The sequence below is a fragment of the Phaethon lepturus genome, unplaced genomic scaffold, assembly GCF_000687285.1.
Source record: "Phaethon lepturus isolate BGI_N335 unplaced genomic scaffold, ASM68728v1 scaffold3175, whole genome shotgun sequence".
Classification (NCBI taxonomy): domain Eukaryota; kingdom Metazoa; phylum Chordata; class Aves; order Phaethontiformes; family Phaethontidae; genus Phaethon; species Phaethon lepturus.
In genome coordinates this window covers 25,026-50,845 of record NW_010539717.1, presented here as the reverse complement: position 1 = coordinate 50,845, position 25,820 = coordinate 25,026, and the positions used below count along the sequence as shown (strand labels likewise).

Below are 25,820 nucleotides of genomic sequence, written 5' to 3'. Positions count from 1 at the left end.
GCCCTGCTTCGGCAGCTGGGGTAGGAGAGGGAGAAAATCCGTCTTCTGTCAGCCCGGCCGCGGTAGCGATCGTTATCCAGCGTTACTAGAAGGAGCGCACAAAGAGAGCGGATTTTTTGTTTATTTGGCGAAGCACATCAGGAAATTCCCAGCAAATAAATACAGTGAACTCTGAAGGAGGAGCTTAGCTGGAGAGTGAAAGCAGAGAATTTTCTAGTATTGACACAGTCCCATCTGTGTGTGTGTGTGTGTACATGTATGTGCACTTGTGCGTTTCTAATGCCTTTTTTGTCTCTCTGTCACCAACTGTCTTCCTCTGTGCTTTGCTCCAGGGAAATACTTGCTCTGTCTGCTGAAGTACACCAGCCTGGGTTTTTTTCCTCATTGCTGAAAATATGTTACACAGCTAAGCAGAAAAAGAATGTATACCAGCATCTGGGTAGAACAATATGTGAAACCAGCAACATTGTTTAAGTTTATTTTGGAGAAAGAAACCATCTGTGCTTAACAAGACTTTTCCTGGGAGGCAGGTCAGTGTATCAATCTTACAGAAACATCTATGAATTATTTAAAATTAAGTGCGGACAGAATTCCTGTTGTGTTTCTTTTCCCCTGAGAAAACACTAAATTTGCAACAGACTCTTACATATATCATTGTTCAAAACAGAAAGAAGAGGGAAAAACTTTGCTTTAAAGAAATCTGAAGATGAGCGCCCACACACAAACTGCAGAGAAAGGACAGAACACGACACTCCTGTGCCAGGAAAGCTATGTTTGCAGTGGGACAGATGAAGCAATCTTTGAATGTGACGAGTGCAGGAGCCTACAGTGCCAGCGTTGTGAAGAAGAGCTGCATCAGCCGGAAAGGTTACGGAACCACGAACGGACCCGTATAAGACCTGGCCATGTCCCGTACTGTGACTCCTGTAAAGGTGCCAATGGGAACATAATGCACGCCAGTATGACGGTCTCGAGGCAGATTGCAGCAGTGAGGTGCCAGGTGTGCAAAATCAATCTCTGCGTGGAGTGTCAGAAGAGAACACATGCTGGGGGGAACAGAAGGAAGCACCCTGTCACTGTGTACCATGCTGGCAAAGCCCAAGAGCAGGAGGAGGAGGAGGGGATGGATGAGGAAACTAAGAGAAGGAAGATGACAGAGAAAGTTGTGAGTTTCCTCTTGGTGGATGAAACTGAGGAGATTCAGGTAAGAACTGGTGTGGTTTGTTTGAACGGGTGAGATCGTTTAGTTTCTTAGTCTAACAGACTGCTGTGATGCATGATGAATACATGAAGTGTAACTGGCAGCAGCGGTAGCAAAATGAGGATAGCCATTTAAGTGGCACTAAGTGGGTATCTTGGGCCAAGAAGACACAGTGCCCTGGAGTGGCCTTGCTCACGAGTTCCTCAAAAGGTCGAGTTCATTAAAACCTTATGTGAGGCAAGACCCTCCTCTAAGAGGCTTGGTGAGTGAAGCTGGTGAAAGAATTGACTCTGTACTGAGACACACACAACCAAGATAAGAGCTGTCTGTGCAGGATGCTGATCATTCCTGAACGAAATTGAACTGAGAGTATTGCAGTAGATATCCTGCAAATGGCAGTGCTGGCAGCCAATCTTCTACCATATGACTAGGGGTGGGCATTGTACCAGGCAGTGCTAATGCAAGACTACAGCCCCCTGCTACCCTCCTTTAGCATTAGTAAATTCATCTGATTTTTAGGAATAGGATAAAGTAGAAATATGGGTCCAAAGTCTGCCATCCAAGTCCTAGAGACACCATGGTTAAGCTATATTGCTTGTCACAAATATTATTCCATGTCAGCCTTTTGCTGAAAGAGGGGGAAATTGGCCATCAATTTGGGGTAGGCCTGCTGGTAGTAAAGATAGAAATAATAGTTGATGAGGGACAGCTTCTCAGGAGGCATTATTTTAGAAAGTCTAGCATTCAGTATATGAGTTTATGAACTCTTCTTTTGGCCCTTGATGTTTGTTGAGCATAAGCACTTCACAATGTAAAAATACTTTACAGCTGTAAAAACAGCAATGTGTAAAAGTCACAGAGCAGGTTAGTTAAACAACTAAAAATTCAGCTTTGTCTTCTGGCTTCCAGTTTGCATTCTTGATGTTAAAACCCGTTCAGGATACACTGAAAGAAAATGTGTAGTCACCTGAAGACTCAATATCCAGTTGCTCTAATTTAACGTATTCATGCTACCAACAGTAAAAGGAATTGTGATGGTGTTGGTCGTTATTTGTATTCATCGTAGTAACAGTCATTGTGTCTTCCATGCATTGCAAGGAAATGTGACTTAAGTACCTTGTATCTATTCTATACTATAGAAGTGTGTATATATATACACACTGTAATTATACTATAGGATAGAATAGATGCAAGATACTTGGGTCACATTTTGGTCAGTTCAGGTGTACTGATTGACAAATTCTCATGGCTTTTGGAGGGGAAAGGGAGGAAAGGATGACAGTCCTTACAATGTACTTGCGTAGAAAACATGCTATGCAGGATGCCAGTGACTGTAAACGAAGTGATTGAGTTTCAGGTGTAGTAGCAGTCCTAAGTTTTTATGCCTCCCCTAATCACACTCACATTTCCTTGTAATGCATGGCAGGTGCAATGATTACTTTAAGATGCAGACTTTTCAATAATCTTCATCCAGCTACTGGAGCAAGCTCTGAAATGCCTTACAACAGGGCTTGTCCTGGAAAGCTGCTCACAAGCTGTGGCTGTGTGGTTTTACCGATTTAAGTTATCTTTATACTCATGAATCTGGAAGCTTTATTGAGGCAGACTTTTGGCTGCCTCCTGCAAGCAAGTGCATTGCTGTTTAAATGTCATGGGCAATAAAGCCAACTTCCTTATTGGGACAGCAATGGTTCTTTATCAGATTGTAGCAATTTGATCAGAACAGGGTTGAAAAAGCTCTCCAAAAATTACCTTCCTTCACTATCAAGATGTTGAATCAGAGGTCTTCCATCTGGAGTGATCTTCTGTTCCTCATAGCTGAATACTTACGTGACATCTCACAGCCAGTGACAAAGCAGTTTGAGAGTTTTCAGTTAAAATTTTTTCTGGCGGCTGGAACTTAGAGTGTTTGCTATTACAGTGATATTTCTGCTAGTGAGCATGAGGACCTTTATTTAGAGAGGGCTGTTAGATGGCTAACTAGCTCTGAAGACATCTTCTGCTCTTTGATAGTACTGAACAGCCAATTTAGCTATAGGAAAGTGATCCTCAGTCTTGTCTTTTGTGCTTGTCATTAGCAAGATTATTGCTGATTACCTGGGGAGAAATCCTTAGAATATTCTTTAAACCAACTTTTTGTCCAAAAATGCCAAAATAGTAATAACTTGACATGTGTAGATTCAAGGTTTGAGGGTATGTGGCTTTTTAAGTTGAGCAGACAGGATATGGATTTATCAGAATTATGGAGTCCAGCTATCTTTAGCAGTCTGTTTTCTGGCCTTTGGAGCTTGAAGACTGTTGCATTAGTTAGCAAGTCGGCAGTTTCCTCTCTTATTTCCTATCAGTGGTAGATTCTGCCATAGCAATGTCGAATGCTAGTACTACAAGATTAGGCAGAACTAGTTATGCTGCTGAGCAAACATGATGAATCAAGATACTCACTGATGTATACATGTTTATAAACCTGTAACTTGAAAGTGATTCAATGAGATGGAAACACAAGGCAAAGAGATTTCTTTTTTAGTTACCTATGGAACTTGGAGTTGTTAAGCTCAAGTGGTTAGGTTTCATCTCATTGTTCTTGTTGGCTTCTTGCAAGTGGTAGCTCTGAAGGACATTTATAGTGTGTAAGCAGTGACTGAGCTAGTTCCAGATCCAGAAGCAATGCAGATTAATCAGTAAGGAGGTGTGCCTGAGCAAATAAGTTTAGCTGAGAGGTGGAGATTCTCAGCTTGGCCTCAGCACTGCACTGATACAGCTATGATGACTCTGAGATCTGCATAGTTGTCTCTGTGCCATGTTGCACAGATGTGCTGGCCTGCTCAAAGCTAGTTTGGAGCTTTTTGCACTTTGCAGATACAATGATAAGCTCAGAAAGCTGAGGACTTCTTGTGCTTGTTTCAAATCCACTTAGGAAAGGTCCCATTTAAACCACTGCTTGTGAAGCAGATGTTTGTAGACAACTGATGGTAGCTTAAATTCCTATCTGTGAAATGCAAATGCTTTGTGATGTTCATCATAACAGCACTATATCTGAGCACCTCAAAAGGAGATTGGTTATCTCATGTTAAGAAAATGTCATTAAAGGTTAAATCCAAGCTTGCACTGTGAGTTTGTGGAAGAAGCAGAGAGGGATTGTTCCTCATGGAGTCCAAACCCCACCTGTCTTGCACACCACACAGCATGATGCTTTGCGACTCTTGTGAGTTAGTCCCCAGCCATCTTGACTTCGACCACAAATTTTCCATTCCTTCTTCCAGGACCTACCACCCCTCATGAGACCTTACTGACTACTTCTATCGGAAAACAAATCTTGTCCAGATTTTATAAATTGGCAGCATCTACAGTTTAGACCTCATTCTAGGTCCTTTTTCTCAGACTGTATTATGCTGTTTCTCTTTACACAGTATTAAACTTTTGGCCTTATCTATTGCATCTCTAAAGCTGAGACTTCAATCAAATTGTCCTTGATAACTGCAGCATCTGTTTGTTAACTGGCTCTGAAGGGGTCTGTCTTCCTTGCTCATCTCTACTCAGAATGATATTGTGGGGATTACTTCTTCAGTCAATTGCTTTGGTCTTGTCACTGCTCTTGTTACATCTTCCATCTCCTTTTCGCCATGTTATCCTCAAACTGTGTGCTCTCTTTTTTTATGTGTGTAAATCCCCCAATGAATATCCTGATCTGCTCAGTCAAGATGTCAGTTTTCCTTTCTTATCTCTAACTTGCTGAATTTTCAAACAAGCATCAGGATGCTGTCACTAGTGCTGCCCCTTGCACACAGGAGGCACTTCCCTTAAGAACTTACAGAATCAATTAATGGATCTTTTTTTAAAACTCCCCTATACTTGTGGATTTATTATGAAAACCACAGCAAAATAAAATAATAAAACCATGATTCTGTTTAGGTTATTTGTTTTGAGTCCTGACACTGTCTCTTGAACTTTTCCACTCATCTCTATCTGTCTTTGTTTCTTGTACTTACGTTTATGCAGTTTCTGGAACCATATCCATTTTTGCTTTGTCTTTATATAACACCTTTGCAATCGAGGTCTTTAGCATAAAGCAGAGAGTTATGTATCAGTTGTACAGTGAACTCTATTTACTACTACTTCTGAGATAGGGGAGAAAAAATGCTTAGCAATGCATAACAACAATTTGATATTTTTATCTCGGGGAACAGATGTTGAGAGTTCTTTACCACAGGATCAGAACTTGGTTGTAGTGTCACTAGTGGCTTCTATGATAACACTTTGTCCAAAGCCCTAACGAAAGACTCAGCACATATACTTTATAGAAGTAAAGAAAGTCTTTCATTGACCCCAGAAGATAGGGGATATGCTTGATTGTTATTAGTCTGCCTTAGGGTTCACTGATCTTTGAACAGAAACCAGCGTGCTTGCAAGAAATTACCTAATCTCTCTGCTGCAAAGAAAAAGAAAAGGTACTGACTTTGTACCCTGTCTTATTAAGGAGACAAGAAGAAAAGAATGTTACTCCTCTAGCAAGTCACAAAAAAAATATCCCTAGCAGTGTAATTTTTATATGGTAGAAAGGAACATATACATTAATTACTGGGTCTCACCTGAGATACTGGCTACGAGCTCTCTTTCTTCAGTTAGCAGGGTCTTTTTGTTTTGCCAATAAACATCTCAATTTCCTAAATCCAGCCCAATAGCCCCATTCCTGGAGTTTTTATTCCTGCTAGCACAGTTAGACACCTATTCTTTCCCTCAGCAAAAACTGAGCAGGATCTATGTAATGGTTTGCAGTCAATTTAGATGACATAGAATGACCTGTAGCCCTTATTTAAATGCAGACCATTTTATACAATCATTAAATAACAAGCCTCCAACAGCATTAACAGTCCATGTGTCCTCCTCTGTCTTCCCTTGTGAAAAAATTACAGATACAGAGTGATAACTCTTTAGGGGTGCTAGCTGTTCTGCTTTTCTCACTCCCACCGTAAACCTGATCATAGAACAGTTTGGGTTGGAAGGTTGGACCTTTAAAGGACATCTAGTCCAGCCCCCCTGCAATGAGCAGGTACATCTTCAACTAGATCAGGTTGATCAGAGCCCCGTCCAACCTGACCTGCAATGTTTCCAGGAATGGGGCATCTTCCACCTCTTTGAGCAACCTGTGCCAGGGTTTTACCACTCACATGGTGAAAATTTTTTCCTTCTATCTAGTCTAAACCTGTACTTTTTTTAGTTTACAACCATTACCCCTTGTCCTATTGTAAGAGGCCCTGCTAAAAAGTCTGTCCCCATCTTTCTTAGAAGCCCCCCTTAAGTACTGGAAGGCTGCAATAAGGTCTCCCTGGAGCCTTCCCTTCTCCAGGCTGAACAACCCCAACTCTCTCAGCTTGTCCTCCTAGGAGAGGTGCTCCATCCCTCTGATCATTTTTGTGGCCCTCCTCTGGACCCGCTCCAACAGGTCCATGTCTTTCCTGTGCTGAGGGCTCCAGAGCTGGACGCAGGACTCCAGGTGGGGTCCCACCAGAGCAGAGTAGAGGGGCAGAATTACCTCCCTCAACCTGCTGGCCATGCTTCTTTGGATGCAGCTGAGGATGTGGTTGGCTTTCTGGGCTGCGAGTGCACATTGCTGGCTCATGTCCAGCTTTTCATCTACCAGTACCCCCAAGTTGTTCTTGGCAGGGCTGCTCTCAATCCCTTCATCCCCCAGCCTGTACTGACACAAGGGCTTGCCCTGACCCATGTGGAGGACCCTGCACTTGGTCTTGTTGAATCTTGTGAGGTTCACACTGGCTCACTTCTTGAGCTTGTCCAGGTCTCTCTGGCTGGCATCCCACCCCTCAGGCAGAGTGTCAACCACACCACTGAGCTTGGTGTCATCTGCAAACTTGCTGAGGGTGCACTTGATCCCACTATGTCATTGATGAAGATATTAAAGAGTCCTAATATGGACCCCTGAGAGACACTGCTCATCACCAATCTGCATTTGAACATTGAGCTATTGACCACAATGAAAGCTGACTGATGAAAATACTGTGATTTTTTTTCTCCTTATTACCTATTGGTTTGAGCCTGGCCAAAGTCTAGGGATGAGAGAATGGAGACTCACTAGGAATGCTTTTTCTAGTCAAGTATTCTTTGTCAGTCAATGCAAGCTAATGTATGTTTTCTAAGAGAAGATCAAAATCTCTTAAGTCTTACTGCTTGCCTCTAGTAAAAAAGCATGTGCCCAGTGAATAGCACTAGTTCCTATGACACTCTTGCTTGATTTGCTGTTGGGTGAAAGTTTTTGGTTTGTGCATTGGGGTAGCACAGTCAGCTGTAAGTTTCTGGGAATCTTAGTCTGTGTCCTGTAACCTGAAGAGTCACAGCTGGTGTATTTGCCATGGAAGTAAAGAAGGAAGTAGTGTAGAAGGATCTGAGTTTTTTAGGTCAGTGTCATCTGTCAAATCAGGGTATGTGATTTCTGTCCCTCATCACTGTTTCTGTACTACTGATGAGTTTTCCTCTTCTTTGTGCTTCAGAGAGGTTTTCTTGCCAAAGTATTTTTGGGAGTTTGCTGTCCTACAGTCCATGAATTTTTCTTTTATTACTTTGCTATTTTTCAGTATTCCTCCCGTCCCAGTCTGTTATCAGTTTTGCAGTTCCCTCTCCTACACTAAAGTGCACTGATCTTCTGTCCTTGGAATAAAGCAGTAGAAAAACTACTTGGCAATTGCTGGTTAGGAGTGTTAAGTTCCACTGGACCACCAGTATTTTGGAGAGTATTTTTAGAAAATGGGAGAAGAGCAATCTGTTCAACAAATGCACAGCTCCTTTAACAGTCTCAGGCTGACTCCTAGCTAATTTGAACATAGCCACTTACAAATATTGCTTTTCCCTGGAACTGCTCTCGCCCCTTCTTCATGATGCAGCTCTCCTGGGCCATAATTAAAGTAAAATCTCTTGCTTGCTTCCTGTCTCTTTTGTTTCTATGCTGAAATGAGTGCAGGTTTGGAAGCAAAGAAGAGCATGTCACAGGTGAGAGAGGCTGGCAGGAAGCCACTCTGGAATTACTTACTGATTTGAGGAGTTCCCGAACTAGTTCAGTTTCTGAACTAAGTAGGGTTGGTGGGGTGAAGGGGATGTTCTAGTGCTTCCTCTGCTATATGCCTTTCCCCCTAGTTTGTAAAGGACCCTCTTAACAAGGACAGTGGTGTAAAGTAGTGTCCACACAGGTAATCTAGTTACCCTTAGTATGGAGGAAGACTAACAGTTACAGCATGAACTTGCTCACTGACTTGCTGTCTTCTGGGCAAGTCTCTTCACCTGGATGTGGTCTTTGCTGTTAACAGCTGTGACATTGGGGTGTTAATTGGTAGCTGTGTGGCCAAATTAACATCCATGGAGAACTTGAAAGGTGCTTAGGATACAGAATAATGATTTCTGCTTCATTGCTTACTGTTCTCTTTAAGAGTTAGATGACACTCTTAAATTAGTGTTATTTCTGTGGCAGTTGCATTTGCCTTGAAGTCTTTGTTAGTTTCAGGTTCTTACAAAAGTAGTTTTTCAGCTAGTGAACAGGTTAGGGGGCTGTCTGGTCTTACTTCTGCTTTCAGAAGTTTCATATAACTCAGCTGTCATCTTCAAGGCTAACTTAACTGAAATACTTCTATTACGAGATAATATTGCCTCTTGGCAAGAAGATTGGATTGGATTACCTCCCATCCCCTTATGTTTTTTCCACCACTGTCTTAAAACATTTGAAACAGGGTCCCTCTCTTTGGGTAGGGTGGCTAAGCAGGATTTAACTGTTATATCTTTGTCTTTCAGGAAAGAGTCCTGTAACAGTCCCTCAAGGTCCTGCTGAGACTCATTTTGTTAAGCTCTGTGCAAACCCCTGAAAATACTGTCCCTGGATTCCTTTGCCAGAGCTGTGGAAAGGAACAGGATAACTTTGGTCTGAAAAAGATAATCGGTTCAGGGATGCTATTTTCTTGGATGTATACAGAGCCCAATAGAACAAATCTCAACAGAACCCATAGGTGGTACTGCGGTAAAGGCAAATAAGCAGGTACAGGGTGTTTTCAGCTTAGAAAACACCCCTACTCCAAATGCTTTCCTTTGGTTGAGCCAGAACTGCAACCCAGCATGAGGAATTAGATCAAAACTAGCTGAAGCTGAGGGGGAGTGTTGTGATCTAACCTTAAATCCTCAAGGTGTGTCTGTCCTCTCCTTTGTTTTGCCCTTCATGTATCTGGGGTCAGGTCACTCAGTTTGGGCTTGAGGCTCAGTAGGACTCTGATCCTGAAAATGCTGATGTCCCCTGTCAGCTTGGCTGAACTTTAGGACGTTACTGAGGGCAATAATTATGAATATATTGTTTGCTGGGTCAGTGATTAATAACTTAGTCCTGAATACCAGATTGTAACTACTGGTATGATGCATGCAATTTTATGAACTAATCCATTGACACAGACCTTTTGGGAAAACTCTCCCAAGCCACCATAAACTGTTTACATAGTAGCAGGTAACACTTTGAGCAGTAGAATTAATGAAGTCTAATTTCTGAGATGTCTGCCTCCCTTTATCCAGTGCTTATCCACATCTTCTGTCTCTTGGGTAAGAAGCAGTATATGCGCTGTCATGTGCTAGCCAGCATGCTTACTGGCTAGCAAGTATGAGCATGACTGCTCAGCTTAGTACTGTGTCTTGGTGGCTGTGTGGAGTCAACAAGAGACAAGGTTATGACAGTCTGTCTTTTCTACTCTGGGTTTATTTTCATCAAACTTTTAGGAAACTTGTGCTTTAGAGGCACTTATTTCTGTGTCAAATATGTCTATGTAATTGGATTATGGATTTTAAGTTATATGTGGAAGACTCGAGTAAATGACACAAATGACATTTTCCATGGGAAGTCATGCAGAAGAAGGTACAGGAGACAAACTAAGAGAGGAAACTAGAGCTGCTTGAGTACCTGTTTATGATCAAAATCTTGTCTCTTGTTTGGAGGCTTCTAAAAGCTGTAAGGGAGCAATGACCTCCTCGGGTCCCTTCCAGCCTGAGTTATGATCTTAGCAGAAACAGGGTTTGAATTATCATAGTCTAGGGCCCTTCTCACGGCTCTACTGATGTCATGGGTTTCATCGCAGAGAGTTTCCCTTCCTCACAGGCAGCTACCCAATCCTTTTTTCACTTGGGTAGCAAGAAACATTTGGGAATATCAGCAGAAGTTTCTCCTGGGGCAGAAGCAAGTAGTTTCCAGCTACCTTTTTAATAGCCTGTTGCACTTGTGTTGCTGGGGTAAGCCAGCTGCACTTCTTTGCAGTCATGCACTGCCTTTCCAGAAGTGGTTGTGACGAGCTCTGCAGAGATGTGAATTTTGGTGCCAGCACTGTACTGTGGTGCAAGTTACTCTTCTCAGATTTGTTTTATAGGCTGTAGTTAGAGGAAGAAATCTGCTTTACAGGTTTCTCTCTTGTTTGTTTTCAATGTACACTGAAATTCTGATGTAATGACCTAATGGTAGGACCTGGGGCTTTAGGCATGCACCTGTAAGACTTTTGTGCAGATCTACCTCTGGAGGCACACTCAGTTTTTTAGAGTTAAAACACAACCGCCAAAATATGGAAGCTATGTCATAAAGAAATGGTCAGTGTTGAGGTGGGCAAATCTGACAGATCTGTTCCGTTTCCTGGTTTAATGATTGATATGATACTCTGTCCCTAAGATCAATTACCTAAAATTGTCTCAATTTTCTGTTTTAGAAATTTGGGGCTGCTTAAAAGGTTGCAGATCTTGTTTTAGCTTGCTTTCCCATTTCTCCCTCTGATTTCAGGTGTTAGTTTGAATTCTTATAAGCATTACCTTTTTAAGATGTTTCTGAACTGTGAGCAGATTGCTTGTATTGCCAGTGTTAAGTAATGCTTTAAGGGAAATAGTATTTTTTTCCCCTTGATGGTCTTGACCACTTGTACTTGAAGACTGATTTGTTTCAGATGTTTGCAATTTTATGCTGGTATATATTTGGATGTGCTGTTACAAACCTTGTAGCTTATTTTTCCATTCATTGAAAATGGATGTTAAATGTGTGTTAAATTTATATCCCCTTTATCAATTTAGTGGTTGTGTATCAGAAGATATTGTCGTGTGCTGGTTGTCAGACAAGTCTGACTCATAAATTTAATTATTTATATGATGGTATCTTTATTGCAGAAAATATATTTTAGTTATTAAAAATACTTAAAATCAGGTCAAGCAAAGAGTAAGATTTCAAAATGCAACAATAAAAGTACCAATGTACGTCAGAATGACAGTGTAAGACTAGCAAATGAAGGCGTTCTGATGAATACTATGCCAAGCACTCTTGATTTTTGTTTTGAGCTATTGTGTTGTCGTGGCACAGCTCTGGCTTTGTGCATTGCTTCCATGAATATTAGCAAGCCCTAAAAGGTTCATAAAGAATTTTAAAAGGAAAAAACTCTGGTAAAAATGTCTGATTCCTGTAATGTGTTTGTTTTGCCTGGAGGCAGAATTGAAGTTGTAGGAGTACAGGTCATTGGAAACTCCACTCTATTTTATGGATTTTGTTCCTAAGCTTTTAACATGTTATTGTTTTAATAATATTGTTTCCAAGAAATTAATAGACAGGAATGTAATTTTAGCAGGTTTTTTTGCTTGTCTTTTCCTAAACAGTTCTACTTTTATTATGGCTCAGATCTAGGAATGTTATGTTAGGTATAATACATTTCCAAGTAAGGGTGACAAGGAGACTTCGGATCTAAATGTGTTCCACAGCAGCATGGTATGAGTTTTTGTATCTTCCTTAGAGAGGACTTTACCTGTAAAGTTCTCTGTTTTTCCTGGTGAAGACCTTCACTTTTAGTTCAGCTCAGATTGGGTGGAGTGACTGCATGAGGGGCTGGATGACAGCTGCTAACAGAAATTTAGTTAAAACTGTAAAAGAAGGCTAGAAAAGAATCTCTGATATTAGAAATGGCAAAATAGAGAAGGGGCTGGAGAGCTTCTTGTCTTAGGTTATGCCTCTTGTCTTAGGTTAGACGTAAAAAGTTTTCATTCTTAATTGACAATGCTTTGCAATTTAAAGAGGTTTCATATTTATTCTCTGCTGTTCATGTCAGAGATGTGGAACTCTTAGGCAATGTGGGAGCAGACACAGCTATGGAAACATGAGTCCTTTGCAGATGCAGCAGAAGGTGGCACCATGCAAACTTTTTTAGAGATGTGATGTGGGACTTGAGAGGGGATTGTTGTGGATGGTTCTTTGAGAGTATTATCCCTGTGCTCAGCAATGGTTAAAGATGACAAGTGCACAAGAACAAGGAACACCCATGACATACAAGCACATTCAACAAAAAGAAGGTGGTTTTTTTGGTTGTATTGGCTTGTTTTTTGGTTTTGTTTCTCTCCCTTCCCCCACCCACGCATGGAATTTATTGTAACAGGATGTTGCAGGATCCAAAACTGTGACTAGGTTCACAAAGAGGTTAGACAACCTCCAAGGGGGTAGGTCTACTGGTTCTCTACCAAACACGAGTGTCTAGATGCAGCCACTGCTGGGGAAGTCCTTTGACATCTGACTACTGAAAGCTAGTAAAGCATGCTAGGAAACATTTACTCTTTTCATGTCTTAAGTTCTTTCTCACCCATTACCAAGTCCTGTGAGACACAACGTTGGACTAGCTGGACTTCGGTACATTCTTGTTTTCCTGGGTGACTTGCTTGTCTGAAACACTCCTGAGTTCTGTCCTGCAAGGAAGTCTGAAAAAGCCTAGAGCCTTAGAAGGGGGATAAGAGCTCAGTGTTTTGGGTGTCTTGATTTGATATTTAGAGTAACTTTTCTGCTGGAGTGATCTGATTATTGATGTAGAACCAACTCTTCTTCTGTCTGGCTCAGCAATCCAGCTCTTCTTCCCACAATAAGTTGCCCTGGCATCAACAGTTGTTAAAGTACATTGAATGCGAAAGAAGGCTGGTGGTGTGGACATTTGCATTAGTTCAGCTTGGGACAATTTCAGCTGCAGCGGAGTTTGTGTGAGTTGACTCCTGTTTCTTACTGGTGGGAATGCATTGCAGATGCATTATAATACCCTTATCCCTGTGGTCCCTATTGTCCTTCATGTCTTCTGACATTACTGACTCATCCCCTTCCACATACTCTCCCAAACTGATACCAGAATAATAACCAATGCTGCTTGAAAAGACCTTAGTTATTAGTTGTCCTGCCAATACTTAAGCAGCTGTTTGAAGACCGATATTTCTTTGTGCTGTCCAGGGAGTCCACAAACAGAACGATCGGGTCTGGTCAGGCACTGGCTTCAGCAAAAAGAGGTCTGCCACCATTATGGTAAAAAGTTTGGAAGGCCAGAGTTAAAATCAAAACAATCTGGAGAAGAAATTATCATATTCTTTTTTGCTTACATACACATAATAACATTATTATATAATCAAATCTGTGAATGTTTTTAGGAGCTATTCCATGAATCAAGAACTTCCTTTCATTCACAGAAACATCTCCAGAGACACTAAGAGAAACTGCATCTCTCATCTAAACTACCTTCCTGATGACAAGCTAATAAACACAACTACCAAAAAAGCAGAACCTCCCTTGTGCACATGTAACTTGAGTGTGTCTTGATGGTCTCCTACTGACACCAGAAAAGATTCTGTTGAGAGCATTTTGATTTCTCTGTTTCCTGTTTTCTTCCACACTGTGAGGCTGCCTTGAATGTTTTGAGTCTCTGAGAAGCTACTGCAGCCCCTCAATCTACAGTTTCTCTTTCTGAATGCTGTTCCCAACCTCAATCTGGTGCACTGGTTATATTTTAATTTTTTGGCACACTCGCTGTTTTTTGTTTTCCTTCAAAGTCTGGATGCTGCTGATAGATTTGACCAGAGCAAATGGGGTTGTCTGAGCCTTAAACTAATTTGCTCATCTAAGAATAAACTTGTTCACAGAAACCATTTATTACCTCATGGCCTCTGTGGATTGCCTGTCATGAGACCTTCCAACTGTAATTGTGGGGGGAAATAGCTAAGGAGCTTCCAGAAGTTGAAAGGCAAGCAAGAGGGGAGGGAAGCCCTGCTCCTTTCAGCTGACGGGGATTCCTTGAGGAGGGAATCGTGATGGAGGAGGTGAATTTAATCCTTCTCAAAAAGTGCCTCTGTCACTTTTGTCCCTGTCACGTAATATGTGGGTAAAACCTGTTGGAAGAAGAAAAAGCAAGTGATAAACAACCATAGCCAGAAACATGAAACCTTTGAAAGCCAAGGCCATATTCTGCGATGAAAACAAGGCAGGTTCTTGTACAGAGCCCTAAGCTGTTTCATTGCTTGTTTATCTGTTCCTTGTTGCTCTAGTGTTTGAACAGAAAATGCCTTATTCTCTAACTTAAAGAGCATGACGGTTGTCTTTTAATGTATGTGAAGCCAAAGAGAAGTTACCTGCTGAAGGCTGTCTACTCTCTTTTGGTTTTGTGTTTGTGTGTGTGTGTTGTTTTGTTGTTGTTGTTGTTTTTTTAATGAAAGCGCAACGCAGTAAATTATGAAATGATTCATTGAGGTAGTTGTGGCACTTCTGTAACAGCCCGTTTGACCTGCTTTGACCATCTGACTCCAGTGCACCACTTTGCTTTCTTCTTCTCTGCCCCTCCTTCCAGCTGAAAGATCTGTCAGCTGGAGAGCAGTGGGAGGAGGACAGGCTGTGTCTGAGAGCCCCCAGCTGTGGATAGGTGCAGCACAGCTGCACAGGGGAGCTCTGTTCTCCCTAAACAGGTGCTTAGCCACTGTGGATGAGGCAAGTTAAACTGACAAAAGCACTCCCCTGTTTTGGACCTGAATTTGGATGCTTGCCAGGAGACCAGTGCTACTGAGAGTGCCTGTCGTGCTCCAAGAAGCTGTTCTGGCAGACTTTGGAAGTAGAGATGTGCTCCTTTCTCTGAAAGGACTGCCTCAGGGAATGGGGTAAGGTACAAGATTACTAGACATGTAATCACAATGGAGCATCACTTCTAAAAGAACTACATGATGGAACAGCCAAAATCCCACTGATGTGTGTGTGTTACAAAGCTGCTTTCTAATATTTTGCTTTGGACTTGGTGCTTCAGAAACTTGTAATGAAATCTGAACAGGAAGTAATGACTCTTGTTAATCTTATGAATCCTGAAACCAGATGTGTTTTCAGTGTTGTCTACTCCAATTGCATAGATATAATATTTTTCTTTTTCTTTTTCTTTTTTTTTTTTCTTTTGGAAGGTAAGGAATGAAGAAGACTTTATTAAGAAACTGGACTGCAGTCCTGACCAGCATCTAAAGGTAGTGTCCATCTTTGGGAACACGGGGGATGGCAAGTCTCACACCCTTAACCACACTTTCTTCTATGGCCGGGAAGTCTTCAAGACGTCTCCAGCCCAAGAGTCTTGCACAGTTGGAGTCTGGGCAGCCTATGACCCTGTCCGCAAAGTGGTGGTAATTGACACAGAGGGTCTCCTGGGGGCCACTGTGAACCTGAGCCAGAGAACACGGCTGCTGCTGAAGGTCCTGGCCATCTCTGACCTTGTCATCTACCGTACTCGTGCTGACAGGCTCCACAATGATCTCTTCAAATTCCTTGGTGATGCCTCGGAGGCTTATTTAAAACATTTCACCAAGGAGCTAAAAGCTACCACAGCCCGCTGTGGCCTAGATGTTCCTCTGTCAACTTTGGGTCCAGGTGTCATCATCTTTCACGAGACTGTGTATACCAAGCTACTGGGCTCTGGTGAGTAGGCAGTAAGAAACTGGATTACGACGTGCTAAGCACTATCTGTAAATTGTCAGGTTGCGTTGAATATTCAGTGTTCTCTACTACTATGTAAAAGATGTGGCTTGGGTTTTGCTCTCACTTGTTCCAGACTGGGAGCCAGGCTATGGAAATAGCAGAGCATTCCCGATGGTGATCTGACTACCCCAGATGAGCTAGAATTATCTTCTTAGCCAGCTGGACAACGGCACTGACTAGTCATGATGAGAGTTCTGCTAACTGTAGGAGGGGTCATCATACAAGATCATGAGTATGGGTGATGTGGCAGGTGAAGGTGAAGACTGAGACACCCTGGGATTTTGGCAGGGATATGGAGGATCCTGTTGCAAAAAAACCCTAAAATAAAAATACCTAAAATAAAAATACCTAAAATAAAAATACCTAAAATAAAAATACCTAAAATAAAAATACCTAAAATAAAAATACCTAAAATAAAAAGAATAATGAAATTGATGAACTTCGATACTCACAGTACCCTCATTCTACGTTTTTAAATTCTGTGGACTAATGTCATTCTGAGGTTGGGACTGAGGTTGTGGTGGCACAGAGCTGATGGTTTGACACCGCTTTTCTCTGTGCAAGTATCTGATATGACCAAAGCAGCAGGCCTGGCACGCTATTATTCCCATCACTTTCAGTGTTCTTCACCAGTACTTGTAACTTGGCTCGTGTCATATTGGATTATGCATATTTAAATAGCGTATTTTATTTGCATGTTTGAGTGAAATGCACTGTTCTGTGGAAGTTGCAGCATATTTTGATTTTGATTACACACGTTTGTAAATTCGTTCTCCTGGCCCCATTTTTTACACGTTTCAAAAGGCATGATGAAACCTTTCTTCATTCTGTCCATTTCTGATGCTTTGATGAGCAAGAGCTCTAATGAGTTGGCCTGCAGCAGCTGAGGCTCAGTCCTGCTGTCTGTGAACATCTGGGAGTCTTCTGCTGTGTAATACCAAAGCAGCTCTCTGCTGGCCCACATTCTCACTCTGGCTTTTCTAACCAGTAAGGTCTTGCTTGAGCTAATAGAAGAAGTTGGCATTTTTTCTGGTTGTTATTATTAGAGTGCCCTCTTAATTACTTTTACCTTACCTGCCAAAGCAGTTCCTTTTCTCACATACCAATTTGCTGATCAGCAATGCAGAGTTTCATATAGCTGTTGAAATTTGCTGTTTCAGCAGGTCAGATTTAGTGACCCATAATGATAGTCGCACCTGTGTGCAAAGTCAGGCTAGTAAAAAAATTATATTTTTATGATCACTTCTGATCATGGTAGGAATAGGAAAGAAACCCCGTGGCATGTGGATTTGCAGCAAGCTGCAACCATCTGTCTCGATGGGTAATTGAGATAAGTGTGTTTATGTAGTCCTAGGGCAGGGAAGAAGGGGCCTGCCTTGTTCTGAAATGTACGGCAGGTACCTGGAAGCGGGCAGAAGAATGTGGTCGGCTCTGTGGAGTCTAACCTGATGGGGCCAGTTCTGAAGTGCTTCACCATGTGCAAAGGATTGATAGAGACTTGGTCTTCCTTGCTACAGGGTTGGCATAGAGAATAAGCAGCCCCTGTAAGGTTCATGTCCTCCACTTATCAGGTGTTAGGACTAGCTATACCAGTTATGGTCTGGTGAGAAGAGCTAACAAGTGTTCTGACATGGAGTTTCCTTATATTATGTCATAAATTACTGCTTATTGTTGATATCTGTGTTTCCAAACCTAGATGTTTCTGGTTTTACCCATGGAACTTGGTCTTAGAATCTAAAGCTGTGTATCAACAGTGACTGCTTTTGTAAACAGTTTGTTTCTTTTCCTTCTTGTAAAATATAACACCTGCATTCCAGATGTATTAGAAGGTTTAATTAGGAAAACTAGTACTGTGTTGCATAGTTGCAAAGCACTGTGCAATTTAAATATTATTTTAAACAATCTGTCCTTTATATACTTGCTGATACTCTTATATGTAGATCATCCTTCTGAGGTTCCTGAGAAGCTCATTCAGGATCGGTTTCGGAAGCTAAGCTGTTTTCCTGAGGCTTTCAGCTCAATCCACTACAAGGGAACAAGGACATACAATCCTCCAACAGATTTCTCTGGACTTAGGCGAGCTGTGGAGCAGCAGCTGGAGAACAATACCACTCGGTCACCTAGACAGCCTGGGGTTATCTACAAAGCACTAAAAGTAAGTGGAGATGAGTTTGTCACAATCTTTATTTGTATTGCTGTTGCTAGTAACTGTCAGTTGCAACTAATAAAGGTAGAGCACGTGAACTAGTGAGGCAGACTTGCAGATACCTAGAGATAAAGCAAGTCTTCCACGAAGATGCTGATTTTTGTGTAACATCCAGGTAGGCTGGGTAGGGTTTTTTTTACATTAGAACAAGAAAACACCTTAGCAAAGACTCTGAAAGGTCAAGTTGAAGAGCAAAATAAAAAAATGAGCCAGGAAGAAACTGACCAGGGAAGAAAAAAAATAACTGGTGTTATGAGTGACAAGCTCATAATGATGGCAAGTGTGGTTAAGGGTGTGAGACTTGCCATCCCCTATGTTCCCCCATCCAGAGGGACCTGGACAAGCTTGAGGAATGGGCCTGAGTGAACCTCATGGGGTTCAACAAGGCCAAGTGCAGGGTCTTGCACTTGGTCTACTAAAAGAGGGTAGATTTTGACTAGATCTAAGGAAGATATTTTTCACCACCATGTGAGTGGTGAAACCCTGGCACAGGTTGCCCAGAGAGGTGGTAGATGCCCCATCCCTGGAAGCATTGCAGGTCAGGTTGGACGGGGCTCTGATCAACCTGAGGAGTTGAAGATGTCCCTGCTCACTGCAGGGGTGTTGGACTAGATGACCTTCAAAGGTCTCTTACAACCTAAACTATTCTATGATTTTATGATTTACCAAGAAGAGGCCCAGAAGGAGTTAGGGAGCACAAGGGGAGGAAAAGCAAGAGACTTGAAGGGTTGGTAAAACCTAGCACTGAGTGTAGTGTAACCCAAGGGCTAGGAGGCAAAAAGGAAGATGGGATGTATTGGTAGCTAGGAAGCAAGACGGGATCAAGCCAAATGATGTATCATTTCAGAGGTGCAGCGTTAGATCAGAAGGCTGATGAAAAGGAATTGGAGAGAGCAGCTGGTGGTTTTCTTAGAAGGTTCACCTTGCTAGGATGTCAGAGGGATTTTCAGGTCTTCAAATTTGCAGCCTGTCCTACAAGTTTACACACATTTCTACCACTGCCTGATTAGCATCATATTTTCATTGGCCCGAAGAGCACAGCTGTCATCGGGGGGACAGGCAGAGCTGGGGCATATCTGCGGTAGAAGGTAGCATTGGCAGTCTTTTCTGATGTTAGTCACAGCTGTTGGAACAGATAATTCCAGCCACTCTGTATTTGGGGTAGCTGAAGCACAGAAGGAAGTGTTAGGGTAATATGTACACAGTTCCTCGCATTAGGGAGCAGACAGGCAGCAAGAGGAAAGCAGTTGGAGTGGTTAATTCCAGTTTAAATTCTAGGACTTTATTGCAGTAATCAAGTAATGCAGTTTCAGATATAGCTGCTAGTATATTTAAATTCATGTCCAGTAAAGTGGTTGTCGTGTTCAGATCGCTACTGACTACAAATTGATGTTTTTGCTTCACTTCCTGAGGACACAAGGATTGCTAGAGATCTATGTTCATCTCCTTTAACTTTTGAATCCTTTGGCCAGTATCAGTCAAGCTTGAAAGAATGCGAGGAAGAGAAAGGCAGGCAGCCGCTATAGTCACCTCAGCTGTAGAAAGAGTTTTGGTTAGACCTTATGCCTTCAAAGATCTCCATCAAGAAAAACCCTAACCATCTGCTTTGTTCCAGTGCTTTTTTATTTTTATACATAACATCCAAAAAACCTGAGTAAGTTACATGTGCCAAGGCTAAGGACTGACTTCAATCTGAGAACAGATGCTTCCAGGAAAGGGAATAAATCCTTTTCTCTCAGTCTTGCAGTTTCACCAGAGAAGAGCAATTGTTCAGGGGGCCAGAGGAGAGCTCAGGGCAGCATTTTCTGAACTGAGGGGCAAAGAATGTGTCCTCGTGTACTGTGAGCAATGGCTCTGAGTTTCCTTTTGGAGGTTTCCAGAATGCAAAGCCCTTTTAGCAAGCATCCTGTTATTTTGGGCATGGGTTGTATGCACAGAGTTGGATGCAATCTTCTATCACCCATTTCTGCTATAAAATTGAAAGCAGGGACAGGAGGAGAGGAGAGGAGTAAGTATCTTACAAGCATTCAGGTCACTTCCATATAAGTGCAAGATTGTCTTCTTGCTTGGTTTCTAATCCTTGTCTTGGTTTCCGAGTTAGTAAGACATTATTTGTTAGCTGTGTACTCTCTCTCTGCTTCTCTCTTCAGTAGAGAAACCTATGCTTTTGCTTACAAAAGATTTCATAAAATGTCTGCATTGCTCTCAGTCCTTTAGTAGTTCATTCTTCTCTGTTTGACAGGCTCTAAGTGACCGGTTCAGTGGGGAGATCCCCGATGACCAGATGGCTCACAGCTCATTCTTTCCAGATGAATATTTCACATGCTCATCTGTGTGCCTCAGCTGTGGGTGAGTAGATGAGAAATGCACCTTCATCCTTCTAGGAGGTAGTGCAGCCATAGAATGTAAAGTTTCTGTGGCATCTTGACATCTGACATCATCTATCACCAACTAATACTTCTAGGCAGAACTTGCTTGAAATTCAACTCTTATGTGAATTGGACGGTTGTTATTGCTGCATCCCAGCTGGATGCATGGTCTTTGCCTACTCTATTTTTGTGTCTTGCTACAAACCTATTCTGCCCATATCTTTTCCCCAGTGCACACAGGGCAGGAAGAAAGGAGTGTCTAAAGAAATACCCTCAAATTTCCTGTGATTATTTTTCCTGCCATTTTTATTACCTAAATGGTATAAACAATCCTAAAGCACACATCATCATGGGCCTGGGCTGTGTTCAGTGACTAGATCTAAGTGGAGCCCTAGGTTTGATTAGAGCTTGGCTCGTAGCTCTCTGGGAAGAGCCCAGATATTGAGCCTGACGGGCAGGAGACGGCAGTCAGTGCTCCGAGTCTGTGAGGCGCCATAGCAGTGTGATGTTATTTTTCTCTCAAACATGATATAGTGCTACGTTCCTGCTCTTTTCTGGTCGTTAGAGAATTTCTAGCAGCTCCTTGCAAAGGCTGCCGTGTTAACTCTGTGCTGGTCAATTCCCAGACTTGGTTAGTCCTTCCTAAAATTCTCTGTGAGATTTAAATTGGCTACAGCGATCACTTCCTGCACTGAACTGTTGTGTGGTACTGCTTTGTACTGTGAAACAGTTGCTACAGCTCCTTCTGAAGAAGGTGGTGATCTATCACCTTTTGGTGATAGATGATGTCATTGCTGTATGTACAGTTGTGAAAATGGTTTGGGGTGAGAACACCTACACAAATGCAAGATAGTAACGTAAAGGAACTCCTGGTGACATCTGTCCCATATGTAACAGCATCAGTTCATGGTTTGCTTTTGCATACTCAGGTGTGGCTGTAAAAAGAGCATGAACCATGCAAAGGAAGGAGTCCCTCATGAATCTAAAAGTCGATGCAGATATTCTCACCAGTATGATAACAGAGTCTACACTTGCAAGGTGAGTTGTGACACAAGGACAAGGTCTGGAGAATGGAGAAGGAAAGGATGGCCCAATAAACAAGCAATATCATGGGCATGTGCCTGTTTTCTTGCATTTTTTCAATCAGGAGAGGTGCTTATGGCCCTGACAAGAAAAATTGTCACATCAAGACCTTGAACTTGTATGTTTGCTCAGAGAGATCACCACCTCTGTGTGCTATGTGTCATTTGCTAGCTAAATTGTGAACCCAGCTGCTCTCAATCTGGGTGATGTTGACCTTCTACACACTTGATGTGATTACTCTTCTTATTTGCTTATGCCCATTTCTTGGTATTAGCCAATTTTTCTGAAGGATGTGTGCAGGAGACAGTAAAATTTTCAGCTACCATCATGGTTTTTATTATGTGTAGAAATATTTCCCTGATGTCATTATTGACGGTGGGTTTGGTTTTGTTTTGTTTTTAAATTAGTTTTGATGAGTGCTCTCCTTTGCTGTGGAGACCACTGTATGCCAATTATAGACTTTATGTGGCCAAACAGCCGTGAGACCTGGAGTCTGGTATTCTTAAGAATGCAGTTTTAATTGAGCCTTTGTGTTATAGGCCTGTTACGAACGAGGGATGGAGGTCAGTGTAGTGCCAAAAACCTCTGCTTCCACTGACTCCCCTTGGCTGGGCCTTGCCAAGTATGCCTGGTCAGGGTGAGTACTGTAGCTAAGAACTCTCTGTTCTCTGTTGCCTTTACAGTGCCTTGTGCTCTGGACTTCCAGTATCTCACTGACATAACCTGTCTTCCTCTTCTGCAGATATGTGATTGAGTGCCCCAACTGTGGGGTGGTGTACCGCAGCCGACAGTACTGGTTTGGCAACCAAGATCCTGTGAACACTGTAGTGAGGACAGAAATTGAGCATGTCTGGCCAGGGGTAAGTCTGGTTGCCGGATAGTCTTTGTATATGTGTGTAGCCACACGCATATTTATGTTGGTGGTTCTGGACGTTGATGGAGAAAATGGATTGGCTTTCATTGGAGCTGGTCCCTATCTCTGCTGTTTAAAAGAACCTTTGCAAAGACCTTCAGTCATCTTCTGGCTATCTTGAAATGGCTAAGTTGTCAGTTTATGAACACTTTGTGTGAATGATACACCATTAAAACCTACCTCTGTGTTTCAAAGCAGGGCTGGTGAATTTTTTCTTATGCTTGCCCTCCAGTTTAACAGGAGCAGTGGGTCGCAGAGCCATCTGCTTCTAAAAAAATGGAGGCTTCCATGTTTTTATTGTCAAACGAATATCCATTTCATTCCAGACTGATGGATTTCTGAAAGACAACAACAATGCAGCCCAGCGTTTGTTGGATGGGATGAATTTCATGGCACAATCAGTATCTGAACTTAGCCTGGGACCCACAAAAGCTGTGACCTCCTGGTTGACAGACCAGATTGCCCCAGCTTACTGGAGACCCAACTCTCAGATCCTGGTAAATAACAGCTGCTGTAGAGAAAAGCTTTGCATAGCTAAAACCCCTTTTCCTCACCCTTTAGGTAATACCATATTTTGCAGATTCCAAATGCTTCTTGTTTTATTGCAGCAAGCCCTTTCAGCTCTTCACATTCTTGACTTAGCCAGAGAAAGTATGAACAGAGACTGCCCAGTCCTGCTAAAGAGACTGTTTCCTCCCTACTTTTTGTGACCTCCTCTCCCAGCAGTATCACAGAAAATCCTGGCTTGCATGAACTTGCTCTTCAAAGCAAAGAATCAACATCTTAAATCTGGCTACTGCAGTTGATAGTACTATTTTTATAGGTGCAGAGATTAAACTGTGTTTTCATACCAGATGCAAAGCGCTGGCCCCAGCAATTCAACTAGAAAAGGATTCCCTGTGTCTTGCAGGAATCAGATACTACTTCAGTGAAAACTGCCTTCTGAATTCTTATCCCAACAAAGATCAAATACCCACCATTCAGCCCTGCTTGACGTGGCTGTATTGACTTGTGATTGTGAATGAAGGGATCATAGCAATCAGTTGGCCTAACCACTGTTCATCTACCGGTCTGAATCAGTTCCCTAGGGTAAAGTTATGGGGCTGGTGCCACCCAAGTCTTGGATGTAACTATATTTTTCACAATTTCAGTCTGAGTCTTGCCATCCTGGGATTCAGCTCTCTATTTATCTATTAAGAAAGATTAAGCTAACAGTTTTTCTTTCTATGTTGTTCTGATTAGAGTTGTAATAAGTGCAACACACCTTTTAAAGATAACGACACTAAACATCACTGCCGGGCCTGTGGAGAGGGCTTTTGTGATGGCTGTTCTTCCAAGACCCGTCCAGTGCCTGAGCGAGGCTGGGGACCAGCACCAGTGCGTGTGTGTGACAACTGCTATGAAAACAGGGGCATCCAGTTAGGTAATTTTGAGTTGATTGTGACAGAATTATCCCTGGGAAATAGTTAGTGCGAAGTCTTTGTCCCTGGCTTCTGGATCACAACCACTTCCATTGGGTGTAGACAGAGTTGTTCAAATTGGGCTTTGGCATGGAGGTTTTAGTAGGGAAGCTCAAGAGCTCAATGTCTTTTGGCAGGAAGACAGCCCTTGCAAGGAGCTACGAGATATCTGGCCCCCCTGATAAAATTATTTTCTAATTGGATCTTTACATTGTTTTCCCGGCACCTGCTATGGTGTGGAGCTAGCATCAGAGCAGGGATGCTGCTGTTTCAGCAAACTATGTGTTTTGTGCATTACTGCTGAAATGCAAGTGGAAACTCTGCAATCCAAGATTGGGGATGCGGGAGATAAAGGCTGAGGAGAGGCCCCAAGCTGCCTCTTGGGTTTGCTGCTGGTTTTTGCTAACGTAAATTAAGTGAAACTTGGCAGAAATTGTGCTGGACTTTGGTATTGAGCCGTTTGCTCTTGTGTCATGCAGATGTGGCTGAGCTGCCTTCAGATGAGGAAGGGGGGACACTTATTGCCAGGAAGGTGGGGGAAGCTGTGCAGAACACTCTTGGAGCAGTAGTGACAGCCATGGACATTCCCTTAGGTGAGTTCTGTTCTCTTCTGATGGTTTTTTGTTGTTGTTGGTCTAGAGGCATTTTTATTTTCACAGAGCAAAACTGATTAAACTTCAAGAGTTTGTGTGATGGGCTGCACCTCTGCTGTGATACCATTGCTGGTTCAGAGTTCTACAGCCCCCTGCACCTCTCTCGCTTGATGTTTCCTCTTGGTTTTCAGCACATATTTTTGCAGTTCTTACCTTCTCTTTTCTTCCTGTTGTACAAATCTGTGTGCACCAAGCTGTGAGTAATTTATGCTCCCCTGATGTATCACTGCAGTGACCTGCCAGCTGGAGTTCCCTAAAGACTGGTCAATTAGGAAGCATTTTATCAGGTTTGGTTTTCTTCCAGAGATGCTGAATGCCTTTTAAGTGTGTTCATGGATACTACTAGCACTTAGTACTTGCAAGGGAGGACTGAGAATCTGAAGCTATTCAGGCTGGTAATGATGGAAAAGTAATCAGTAATGTGAGCTAAGTACAGTGAAAGCTTGCTGCTTTTTCATGTGCTGGGTAGCAGTTCAGGTATGTCAGCAAACACTTCGCATTTGAATCTTCTGTTGTTAGACCTGACTTCCTACTCAATGCACAGATCATTGTTCCACTGCTTTGCCTACAGCATGTCCTGCCATCCAACTCAATGAAAGGAAGACTAAATCCCCTTCTCGGTTCAGACAGTACATGCATTTCTGAATGTTTGGTTTGGTGACTGTGGTTTTTTGGCCATAGCTGAAACTGAAGGTAGGGAAAAGCAAGTGTCTCAACCTTTGGAAGTGTCTGAGTAAGGGAAGATGCCACCATTTAAGGAGAAACAATCCATCCCTTTGAAGAGAGGCAGAATGTAGGAGAATGGCAGAATGGCCTAAATGGCTACACATTGCACTGAAGTATTCTGTCAGAAGGTCTTCTTCCCCTTAATGGCAGTGGTATGACTTGCAGTGCGTGAGTACTTCCACTGGAGTATGTTCTAGACATGTTCATGTTCACAGATTGTTTTCTTCTCCCTCTTTCTGATCCCCCCACCTCACTTCCTCCATAGGTCTGGTGAAAGATGCTGCCCGACCTGCATACTGGGTACCAGACCATGAAATCCTGCACTGCCACAACTGCCGGAAGGAATTCAGTATCAAACTCTCCAAACACCACTGTCGGGCCTGTGGCCAGGGATTCTGTGACGAATGCTCAC

The 25,820-nt window shown here is 42.5% G+C and overlaps 1 protein-coding gene across 2 annotated transcripts in view; it reads left to right on the top strand.

The window, feature by feature from the left end:
- The first annotated feature begins 692 nt into the window (after positions 1-692).
- ZFYVE1 (zinc finger, FYVE domain containing 1) overlaps positions 693-25,820 on the top strand; it is a 25,235-nt gene continuing 107 nt past the window's right edge. Inside the window, exons 1-11 of one of the 2 annotated variants that reach the window (XM_010287189.1) lie at positions 693-1,204; positions 15,434-15,938; positions 17,939-18,153; positions 20,447-20,553; positions 21,503-21,611; positions 22,196-22,293; positions 22,441-22,516; positions 22,896-23,066; positions 23,812-23,992; positions 24,509-24,622; positions 25,674-25,820. The exon at positions 25,674-25,820 is cut by the window's right edge and continues 107 nt beyond it. In XM_010287189.1, coding sequence (XP_010285491.1) covers positions 707-1,204; positions 15,434-15,938; positions 17,939-18,153; positions 20,447-20,553; positions 21,503-21,611; positions 22,196-22,293; positions 22,441-22,516; positions 22,896-23,066; positions 23,812-23,992; positions 24,509-24,622; positions 25,674-25,820 — 2,221 coding nt within the window. In that variant the 5' untranslated portion in view covers positions 693-706. Of the gene's footprint in view, positions 1,205-15,433; positions 15,939-17,938; positions 18,154-20,446; positions 20,554-21,502; positions 21,612-22,195; positions 22,294-22,398; positions 22,517-22,895; positions 23,067-23,811; positions 23,993-24,508; positions 24,623-25,673 lie in introns of both variants that reach the window. The other variant, XM_010287188.1, reaches the window with a different exon arrangement.